The sequence below is a fragment of the Haliotis rubra genome, unplaced genomic scaffold, assembly GCF_003918875.1.
Source record: "Haliotis rubra isolate DU_JTF1 unplaced genomic scaffold, ASM391887v1 Scf169, whole genome shotgun sequence".
Lineage (NCBI taxonomy): Eukaryota > Metazoa > Mollusca > Gastropoda > Lepetellida > Haliotidae > Haliotis > Haliotis rubra.
In genome coordinates, this window is record NW_025765658.1 from 947744 (window position 1) to 959987 (window position 12244).

At 41.2% G+C, this 12244-nt stretch overlaps 1 protein-coding gene across 1 annotated transcript in view; it reads left to right on the forward strand.

Moving 5' to 3' along the window:
* The window catches only part of LOC124272343, a 262002-nt gene extending 252875 nt beyond the window's left edge, over window positions 1-9127 (forward strand). The window contains 3 exon segments of the mRNA XM_046707518.1: window positions 6737-6848; window positions 7916-8569; window positions 8936-9127. Of these exon segments, the coding sequence (XP_046563474.1) occupies window positions 6737-6848; window positions 7916-8569; window positions 8936-9030 (861 nt within the window). The 3' untranslated portion in view covers window positions 9031-9127.
* Window positions 9128-12244: the final 3117 nt, after the last annotated feature.

Sequence of the window (12244 nt, forward strand, 5' to 3'; positions counted from 1 at the left end):
CTCTAATAATATTATTTACAGAAAGGAGCCCCAAACTTATTATAGGCGTAAACATTCCCTCTGGATTATGGTTGCCTTATTCATGTGGATTTTTTAACTAAGTCATAGCTATCCCTATTGGTATGCTTAAAAGAGTTATGCAGTTATCTCCCCTGACTGTGACGTCACAACATAGTTGTTGAAAACCTCTCATAATTTTTCTGTATGGACAACACAGAAGACGTGTTTTCAGAGTGGAAGTATTTTCAAAATTTTCAAAAACTACAAGACTCCCGGTCAGTAGTGTCGCATTGGTTGATGTTTCTGACCATCGCATTCTATATTTTGTACATATTGCTTGCGTTTTATGTTACTTTATTGAACTCTACTTTTCCCGCCAAAAAGCACATGTCACAAGCGCGTATCTGCACTTGTTTTGTCTGCGCCTCGTGCTTCACGAGTCCTCCCTCAATTTTCAAAGAACTACAAGACTCCCGGTCAGTAGTGACGCATCGGTTGATGTTTCTGACCATCGCATTCTATATTTTGTACATATTGCTTGCGTTTTATGTTACTTTATTGAACTCTACTTTTCCCGCCAAAAAGCACATGTCACAAGCGCGTGATCTGCACTTGTTTTGTCTGTGCCTCGTGCTTCACGAGTCCTCCCTCAAAATTTTCAAAGAACTACAAGACTCCCGGTCAGTAGTGACGCATTGGTTGATGTTTCGACTCAGTCTGTTGATCTGTCGGCGTCCACGGGACAAACACAGACACAGCTGGCTATCCATCCAACCATCCCAGACGAGACCACGGGTCGAGGTCTGTCGGACTGGTTCATGCTGGCATCGGGTATGGTTCCATGGCTTCTGACCTTCCCGTCCTGCCACCCCCCTATGCTGGGGACCCACGGGATCCCTCAGCGAAGGGGATCTTCCGGCCACCGTCCTTCCGGCCACGCCGTAGCCATGGCTGGTCGGTGGGTTGGCATTTCGGGATACGCTCCGGATCAGCCTGACACGGATGTCGACGAGGTCGACGGATGGCAATCGTTTTTTTTTTGCGTGCCTGGTGGGGTTGTAGCCGCAACAGCTCAACCGCAGCGGCAGTGGTTGGGGCACGCCCCCGGGGTCGTAAGTCGTACAACTCGTATAACGCCGGCAAGAGCCATAGCCTAGAGTCTATATTTTGTAGACTGTTGGGATGCTTTATAGTCTGTACCCGGGAAGTCGAGTCTCAACCATGGAGTGAGCATATTAAGTTTTCACGCCTCACTGAACAATATTCCAGTTTATGGCGGCGACCTATAATTCATCAAGTCTGGACCAGACATTCCAGTGATCAACTTGAGCTTAGATCTACGCACTTGGTGAGGTGGGGTGGCATTGGGTTTCACGTCGTCCTTGAGAATATTTCGTTCATATGACTACGTGCATGCGTGTGTATGTGTATGTGTGGCTGCTTGTACTAACCCAGACTTCAGCTGGGTTTATAGTGCAAGCCCACTGAGATACCATACTGCAGTGAAGCATGAATACCCCACTCGGACACATTATACTGACTCCGAGGCGCCCAGTCCTTGTTGTACCCATTAATGCCGAGCGCCAGGCAGGGACGAACAAGTACCATATTTTAACGTCTTTTGGTATGACGCGGTCTGGGATCGAACCTGCGACCTTCCGCTCTCCGGGCGGACGCTCTAACCACTACACCACGGAGGTGGTTTCTACGCACTTGGGATACGGTGACACATTATGTTCCCCACGTCACCAGGTCTCACCATCCGATCCCATTAGTCACCTTTTTACGACAAGTCGACGGGTCTCACATGCCATCTCTTTGCCATCCTTCTCTGGTTAATGGCATTTGCAATTCTCACCTTAACTCCTGGTATAAGGGACTCGGGGGTTGTCGATCTCGTCTCCCCTCGACAATCTGTTACGCTTGGCATTGTATAAGGTAGCTATATATTTTTTCATCATCTGAGCCTATTACTTTGTCTACTACTTCGGGTATTTACCCGTTCCATTGGAATCTACCTCCGGCCACGGCTTCCAAACAACCCGGTACAGTTGTTTAAAGTACTCTGTATCATATACATGAGTCTAAGTGTCCCCCGCCATGATATTGCTGAATTGCTAAAAGCGGCGTAAAACCAAACTCAGTCAGTCTAAATGGCATAGCACCAGAATTTCTAATCGTTTCAGTGAATTGACCCTTCAACCACCCAGACAACTGCGATCTGGAAGCAATTCTTATTGAATACTCCTTCTTACAGACTGCCTTGGCCTCTTATTGAGAATGCTCTTTCAGTGGTTGCGCGCGCCATCACTGTGGAATAGTCTGTTCCTCGCTATAAACTGTTTCAATGTTTTAATTGCGTTCAGATCACATCTTTCAACGCATCTTTCACTGTACTATTAACTCAAACCTCACTTTGTAGCACTTGAGCATCCACCTTGTGGTTGGATTTCGCGATATGTAACTTTCGTTATTATTATATTATTATTATTACTGAATTAGCAACAACACGGCTATATTCGAGGCCTGGGTTCAGCTCAATCCGCTGTCCCACGAGGCGTCGGCAGTTCAGGTAGTACATGCGTCAGACCAGGTGACGGCCAGGTGAATGAATCAGATAACGGCGATGACACGTGCGTTTTCTTGCCAGCATGCACTGTCAGCTGAGCGCTCCATGGGAGGTACGGGCGATATACCGTTAGGTTGGAAACAAGCCTGATATCCAGTCACTGAATACAGGCAAGTGTGTTTATTCATTTGCCTCTATATAACCAGCAGGGTACCTGGGTACCTGGTGGGATAAATCGTGTGGCTATTCAATTTTCTTGCGCCTCTTGGCAGCCGGGGTTATCAGGGGTAATAACAGGTAACATGTCAACACCTTGAGCATGTGCCTTGTACCTGGAAAAGGCGTGTTATAGGGCACATTTATTGTTCTAACAAGTGCCTATTCTCCCTCTGCATTCTGACGGATCTTGGAAGGTGTATTCTGTCGTTCGTTTACTTTTTCATCATCCTCATCTCCCTAAACACGTTCATGGCATCTTCCGTTGGTCTACCTACTTCTGCCATGCTTTGCGACCTTGTGTTCAGCTGGGCCCTGTCTCGCTTATAGCTCGCGAGTGCAACGGGAGCCGGGAACCAGCTTAGACCTTGTGTAAGCTACAATATAATGAATTATTTCATTGGCTGATAAAAAGTATTTACTGCGGACTGAATGACGCTGATTGGCCGAGAGCTCATACATTGTAAATGGCCACCGTAAACATCTCGTTGTTAGGTTGTAGAGTGTTACGGGCGGACATGAGTTTAATCATGGGTTTAATCAATGGCGCATTGATTAGTATGTCCTTTTCTTTGAAGGTACGTTTCTTTAGACATATGACGCTGTAAGAATTTTATGCACCATGTGGGACATTATTCTGTGATCTCGTGTCTGCGTTCACTGTACAACGTAGCTGGACAATTCAGTCACAATATTGTAAATACGGAGGCTTAGCATCCTCGGCTAGGGGTATGGATAGACAGGCCCATGTCAACCTTGTTAAGGTGGGGTTGTTTTTTCCTTGCCAGTGCTTCCAATTGATAAGGATTTCTCACATCTGTTCTCGAATTATCCCAAACTTTCGTTCACATTTAAATCATGTTCCTCCTAGTCCAAGGGAGTTTTTAGGTTTTAGCCCATGCCTACTAGATCGATATCTTTTCATACGGCGGTTGCCTTGTCTTGGGTATTGGGTAGCTTCCTCACCCAGGTTTTGAGGATTATTTGGCAATTAATCAAGATACCGTGGTGGTCATGTCAGCCCACGAGGGATGATTGCCCACTCCTCTTTGGATGTCGTTTTTTCAGGCAGTTTTCTGATGCCCATCACACTTGAGTGTTTGTGTTAGACTATTCGGCAGCACTAGTACCATCTCGCCTCTTGACTGGAGAAGAACTTCCAGAACAATCCAATGATGAAATTGTTTCACCAATCTCTGGATATTTTTCATTGTTCTGATATCGATCCTCCATTTTTTATGTTGAGGGGAATTCAGATTTCTTAGCAGATTTCTATCTTTATCTTTGTGATGTTAAGACACTGAAACAGTCCTATGGTGGACTACAGATCAGCAATCGTTTCTGTTTAGGATATACAAGGACTAGCAGTGGTTCTAACAGCTTGATCTACAAGCCGCTTAGATCATTCCAGTTACGAATTTAATTCTTTATTTTCTATTTTATTTTTTCAGCTCCTAGTCCTTCAATCTTCCCCAAGTTGGCTTTATGTCTCATTCTGTAGTCCCTCCAGAAGTCTTCCAAACCTATGTAGGAAATTCCTTGACATTTCTTTTCCTTAACAGGTGGGGTTTCTCCTTGTCATTGATACAGCTTCCAGTTTCAGAATACCAGAATTTTTTGCCATAGACTTTAGCCAATCCCCTTTACAGGAGGCTATGGATGGCTGTCATGTAGCACTTTACCAGTTTTTTTCTTGCCAAGAATCGGGCATCTGCTAGCGGTCTCTCCTCCACAGAGTATCCCAGATTCAAGTATTCCCTACATCTGCCTCTAGATCAGACTGAACTAGAGTCCTATGACCTATTCATAGGACTCTATGATATCTTCAGCGTACTCTCCATATCAGACGTATTTGCCGCTGTTTTTTTATCTCATGCAAGACAATTGTTGATTTGGAGATCTTGATTGCATATTATATCGTCTTGGCTTAGGAGGACCATCACTTTTGTTTACCAGGACTGTGACCCCAACTTAGTGAACAATAGTTTTCCCTGCATGAGACCAGGGCCTGGATGTTGTCACTTGCAGCTTGGGGGTCCTTTTCCATAGATCAGATTGTTACTGCATGCCAGTGGAAAATATCTAATCCCTACACCAATTTACTTTTGAGAAACGTCATTCCATCCTTAGAGAGCCTACTGACAGCGCCTCTCCTTCAGGCTCCACCTGTTTTTCCCTTGAGGGGGACAAAGAAGGTGTGTGTGTGTGTGTGTGTGTGCTGATATATCCAAACTCAGCAGTGGTTCACTGTTTTGGACTGTGAGGGAGGAAACAGGTTAACAGTAAACGGAAGGATGAGGATCTTTGAAGAACCTTATCTATTAATATTTATCACCAGCAAGTGGAATTATTATATCCGCTGCAGTTTATTACTCCAGTTAAATAATCTACGAGAAGACTTGAAATCATGAACCGGAAGTGACATCATGAACCGGAAGTGAAGTCATGAACTGGAAGTGACGTCACAGAAACCGGTTAAAATGAGAATCGGTCAAATAGACTATTACAGAACCGGATATGAGGTCTTGGACCGGAAGTGACGTCACAGTCTTCTCCAAAAACCAAATATTTCTCCCTCACGAGTATGATCCTTCCCTTTAGGTAATTGAATACTAGAATATCTAGGGAATGATCTTGGTAATCCATATAATTACATTTCATCACCTAAGTCATAGTTATCCTAATTGTTATGTCATAGACTATAACGGGATAATTAGTGGTATTGCTGTATTCATCATCTGCATAAACCCTCCTTCCTTATGTGTGATTCTGGCAACAATAATCCAGAGGGAATGTTTACGCCAATAATTAGGAACAATTACATGTATCGTTAGTAATTATTAGTAAACTTACCTCTGGATTATGGGATTAAGTGCCCGCGCCAACCTCCCCACGAGGAGATGCAGAAGATGTTAGTTTTTCTTCTGAAAAATTATGAGAGGTTTTCAACAACTATGTTGTGACGTCACAGTCAAGGGAGATAACTGCATAACTCTTTTAAGCATACCACTAGGGATAGCTATGACTTAGTTAAAAAAATTCATCTCCATTCTGTATGTGTCTGTGGAATCCACAGGAATAAGGCAACCATAATCCAGAGGTAAGTTTACTAATAATTACTAGCAATACATGTAATTGTTCCTGATGTTGGCATCACAAAGATCAATTGCAGGATAAACCAATGATCCTTGAGGAGGCAAAAACTTTCCTTCCTAACCTCTCATTACCCGGTATGTTAAATAGACAACAGAAAAGCCTACAATGTATGTTTCTTTATGGATGGATTTTGAGGTCACTAGACTAATGACATCCGTGAATGATTACTTTTTTCTCTCAAGTCTTTTATGAATTGCTTGAGATAGTTTGCAGTGGCAGCTAAGGACTTTAGAACCCATTTCTGTTTATAGAGGAATATTTCAGGGAAATGGTGGTAGTTCCTTGCTTTTCTGTTTGTCACTCAATGCATTTAGTTACTTGCTCAACACAGTTTAACTCCTCAGCTCCCCAAAACCTTATTCACCTTCTTTCCATGGATGAACTTAAACATATTGCCTTATAAGAGAAAATGCTCATTTCAAGAACAGATTCTCTTCATCAAGTTTTTTTCCTATGGCTCTGGTATGTTATTCAAGCTGGACAAATGTAACAATCTTTATCTGAAACATGACAAGATAGAAGGTGGGTCTATATATCCCAGTTAGTTGATGACTGGACAAAACAATGTATTGACACCCTCACATAAAGAATCACATTAGACAATTGAGCCCACCACCCTAGCTCTTTACTCAATTGTATATATTTATCAATTTTAATAAGAGGCTGTGGTTTGATAAATGTGTATAAAACCAATGGAATTATTTATATCAGTAACTGATTGTCCCTTTAAACACAAATGTGATTTACAGAATTAATTTTTTGCACACTATTCTCAAAAAGTAATTGACATTTCAGGATGATATATGCATGATTGATGGCAACTGTTATGAGGATGGATTCACTAATCCCTCTGATGAATCCCAGATTTGCAGTCTAAACATGACAACCACCTGGAAGGTGATAAATGGTGAGACCCTTTAGTTACCTGATTGAAAAATATGATGTGCCATTGTGATGGATATCCAATGATTGAGGGAAAACAAAGAGCCTTTGAGCAGTTGTACTGGATATTGGCGCTATACAGATGTATATATGTGTTTGTGTGTTTGTGTGTGTGTGTGCGCGCGCGTGTGCGTGCGTGCGTGTGACAAAGGGATATTTATGTTTCGCTAAAAGTCATATTTGTTATAGATGATCACATGTCAATAAACTGTTTTCGCAGTGGAAATAGCGAAATCGCATGAAAACACATCAGTGACTTGTCAGACTGGTGGCATAAAAATTATCTGGCAGCGCATCAAAGATGATTACTGTTACTTCCAGAGTTCATTTGCTTTAGTCGTTTCATTTCATTTCGTCTGCCCATGTGACAAAACAGCAAAGTGTCTTTCTCATCCTTAACTCAATGTTTGGAGTAGCGTTACATTGTGTACTGTAATTGTCTAATCAGGCTTATCTGATTACATATTGCCACTTGTGTTTGCTATGTTAAAGACAAATGTATGAAATAGTACTTGTATCTTAACTGGGATTGCACAGTATTACGGGTATACAGCAATACACTTTTCAAATGATGCTTAGTGTAATATTTTTTATGAGAACCGGTATATTGGGTATATGGAGTTTTGGGGATTATCTTTATGATTTAAATTAAAATCTACACAGACTTTCATCTTCAACAGATGTTTTCCTTCATTATTCAAAGATAAAACTGCATACTGTAATACTATATATTGTATAGAAAAAGAAAGTAGAACCTCTGACAATGCAACCTTATTTTGAGATTGCTGTTATCAGAACCATAACATATATCTTTAGGGACTTATGATGCAGAACATAGGAGCGACATATGCAATAAGTGTCACTTACTGTGACACACTTAAGTTCCCAATATATCGCAATACGGGTACTTGAATTGCAGTACATTGCAATACAATTTATTTGCCAATATACAGCCCAAATATTAACCTATGTCTATATTCTATTATGACTATTTTAAACATACATGCTCATCACATGTTATTGCTGTTCCAGGTGGGGACATTATAGTGTATCGTCTAAGCTTCTTGGAGATAATTGGTGATGTTCTCAAAACAACAGGCTTTAACCTGATTTTGCAAGGAGCCCCTGACCTGGTAAAGAGTGTGACTGGGGGCCTGGCTATACAACTGAATGGTGTAAACCAGTCAATGATGCTTGCGGACAAGGCTTCTGAATGTATTGGTGATGTGGAGAAATGTACAACTGGACTCACAGTGTCTTTCAAGGTGAAATTCCTGAAGCTAACAGGAAACGAAGTTGACAAGATAATGGTGTTCAGTAGTGGTGCAGATAACAGCACGTCATATGGTATGGCGATGTGGTACTCCATCAAGTCCAAGCAACTCTGTCTTCGTGTCAGCACATCTACAAAGGAATGGACAGTCTGTACTCAAAAAGTAGCATTGGAGAGACTATTTGACTGCAAGTTTTCCTGGAGTATTCAGAAAGGACTGAAGCTTTGGTTCGATGGTAAGGTGGTAGCCACCCAGACAACATACATTCGGAGAACAATTAGAGTGACCAGACAGACAGAGTTCTACATTGGTAGAAGTGCTTCACTTACATCATTTGCTCACATCCTACTGGAAGGATGGAATGTTGCTTACACCACCGACACTGTAGCGGAAAAGCTGAATCTGGTCACAGGTAGGTTTTAGCTCCATATCTATTTGGTCAGTGTCTCTAGATAAAGGTAGATTGTAGCTCTATATATGTACTTAGTCATCCTTTCCAGCATACAGGTAGATTTTAACTCTGTTCTTGATCAGCCTTCTCTAGATACAGGTAGATTGCAGCTCTGTATGTACTTGGTTAGCCATCTCTGGATGCAAGTAAATTGTAGATCTATATATATATATGAGAAGTTCTAGATGTACTTGGTCAGGACATGGTTAATTGGTGAGCCTTTTGTGGATACCAGTAGGTAGTAGCTATTTATGTGCTGTTGGTTAGCTGTATAATGAGGTAGCTGACCAATGAACATTATTGTTGTATGTTGATGCCATGTTTCAGAGACACCTTCCTTTGAAGAGCGCGCCCTGAGATTTCAGTTCCATCTAACCAGTCTGAGGCCTCTGTCAGTGTGTACTGTACATTCCGTGCTCTGACAGCTGTGGGCCTGCAGTACCAGGTCATGTGGTATGTCAATGACACTGTGGTCAAGGTTGATGACATCGGCAACAACACGGTCTCTGTCCTGGCGGAAACTGGGTTAGGAGTTCTCTCCCTTGATAGTGAGGTGCGTACAAGCAATACATTCTTCTACAATGTAAACAATGTTTGATTCTGAATGAGGTTTTTTTTTACCCCAATAACTATAATCTGTTGTAAGTCATTGGTAGACATTTTGAAATAATCATATGTACAGGTATAGATGCAGAAGTTCAGGTTGTGGTTACTTCTCACATACCAGTGTGTGTTTAGTTTTGTTATGTTAAAATTAAGATAAGCATACTGCCCTTTCAACGCTGAGCTTGGGTAGTTTTAGATTCATCAAATTTAACATGGATTAATTGGGCAGTGGTGAAAGAAATACATGTGTACGCCTGTTTCTGAAACAAACCCAGAACATGTAACACTGGAGGTTCTACTATATGTTTGGTGGTACTATTTGATGTTGAATGCCACTTACATACTTTTTGATGTTGAATGTAACCAGATATCATGTGGAGTGTCAGCATGCTATGAGAACAACTGCAATTCTACAAGAGGAGCTGTCAAGAAAAGTGAAACTCTCAAGACATCAGTCAAGGTAACGTCATAATATGGGGAGTGATCATTTTCAGTTTGGAGTTTGTGTTTGTGGGTGCATGTGTGCATGCATAAGATATGTGTCCTGGCAGCATGCAAAGTGTTCAAGCCAAGTTACCATGAAAATACAGTGGTACAGATCACAAGCATCTCCGACATCCTCTTGAAGAGATTTACATATATAAATCACTGTGTCCTGCTGTCTTTGTAAGATCAGGTGTTATTTTGCTTACTAAGTAAATGTGTTTGACTCTAGTTATGTTGACACCATGTTCTAGGTATCTGTTACCGAGCTGACCATCACAGAAGGATCTAAGTCAGAGTACATCAGGGTCACCCTTCTATTTCCACCCCATGTGTACTGCCCAGGCAACCAGAAGTCTTTATGCAGTGTCCGTGTGAATGCTGTCCTGATTAAGGCTGAGGAAACCATTAAATGTGGAAATGGACGCGATTTCCCACAGGCTCTGATTGGTTGGACACAAAGTACACAAGGTGATGCCTTCTGTGGAGTCACCCTGACATCAGAAAATTGGCTGACAGGTGTAATGGTACCAGTCCGTGCAACATTGGATGGTTTAAAGGATAAAGACCAACAGCAAGAACTGCAGCTGCTCGCCAGTCTGGTTGTGTCAGATAAACCAACGGCCAGTTTTCTGCAAGCAACTGTTCTGGTATGTACCAGAGGCAGGACCAGATTTTAAATACATAATGTTGACACCCCATCATGATACAAAGTTGGTTTAACAGACCACTATGGCTGTGGTCATTGATATTTCTGTTTGGTTGCTTCAGTGTTTGCAGCTCAAATGTCTAACTCTGTGTATAAAAATGGTTGGCTGCACTCAACTTCTGGAGGTGTATACTTGGATATCCTGGTTACAAGTTTTATAAAATGTCCCCTTTGACAGGTACATGTCCAAACCATTTGGATTCTGATAATTTGTTTAACATATCCAGTTATCAACAGAACTGAATTTATTATATACTATACATATGGAAATTAATCAAGCAACACCTAATTCATAGACCTTTTGTTCTGTGAAGTAAGAAAACGGAGCATTTTACTGACTGATTTATTAGCATTTTGCATCTTGGTTGCTCAGTCTGTGAAAATATGTGCTGCTTAATTATTAGTTTCTGAACCTGCGAAGATTCGGTTTAGAATTGGTCATCAATCAGCAACCCATGCTTGGCACTGGCTTGTTAGGCTCACTGACTTGGTTGACACATGTCATTGTATCCTGATTGCGTAGATTGATGCTCATGCTGTTGATCACTGGATTTGTCTGAATTGCCATATGGCTGGAATGTTGCTAACTGTGACGTCATAGATATCTCTGCACATTCCACAAAGTTTAGTTTCATGATTTGTGGCAATTAATATCATTTTTATTTTAAAATTATAAAGTAAGAATGACATTGTATGATAATAGTTTATCACACTCGTGTGTTTTTGGATAGTTAATATCCTGCATTAGGAATAAACACTGTGTATACTACTCACACTTTGCTAAGGATCACAAAAATTCGCAACTTTACTTAAACGTATATTTATAAAATGAAATTGTATCCATTTGAAACTGGGTAAATAATGATATGGTAATACATCTTAAGGAAAACATCCACTTTAATCTAACCTTATGCACCTGATACATGTTTAACCATAAAAATGGCTTTCATAGCACCAATCATCCATTTTGCAAATCATGGCACAGGTCATTGACAAGTACACAACACCTGTCAAAAGCATCTACTGGATCCACAAGATGCAGTTACATACTGAAAACCTGGATCCATGCTTACAATAGGCTTAGATATTTAAACCAAATTTGACCCCACATCATAGTTTTCTGTTGAATCAATGATTTGATCCTTAGCAAAGTGTGAATAGTATATTTAGCGAGCCTAGGCACGCTAAACACAATGATTATTCCTAATGCAGGATATTATCCATCCCAAAACACACTCATGTGATAACTTACATGTCTTTCTGTTGGACTGAATAAAGACACAATCTCAACCTGTTTCTAGTTGACAGTAATTGATCGAGACAAGACTTCTATGTGCAGTGCTACTGGGGACCCCCACATTGAAACATTTGATGGAAGGTAAGAACTGGCATTCTAATTCAACTTAGTATGTAACACGAGTTCTGATTGGTCAATGCTATAAATTTCCGACCGTATAATCAGCATATACGGTCGCAATTTGAAAACCGTTTCAGCCAAACCTTTGAATGTATTCCTACACAATTGGGGTAATGCTGTTTTTCAGGGCATTGTCATTTGCAGAAGCCCTTGGCCCATTTACTCCCCTATCCAGCTAAAATTGGTGGAATGTGTGTTAAAAAAAGACAAAACAGTATCAAATATTTAATTTTAAGGTTCAAACAACTTACTCGCAACGGGCTGTTGACGCAACACTGTTAGATCATGAAACAAGATTTATGACGTCATTATGGAGCGTGACGTCACCTGCTGTGACGTCATTTCACAACAGAACTGATAATGGCCCGTAGTTGAGGAATCACCGGGCCGCTCATTTCTGATAACTAGAGAGTGGTTTCAT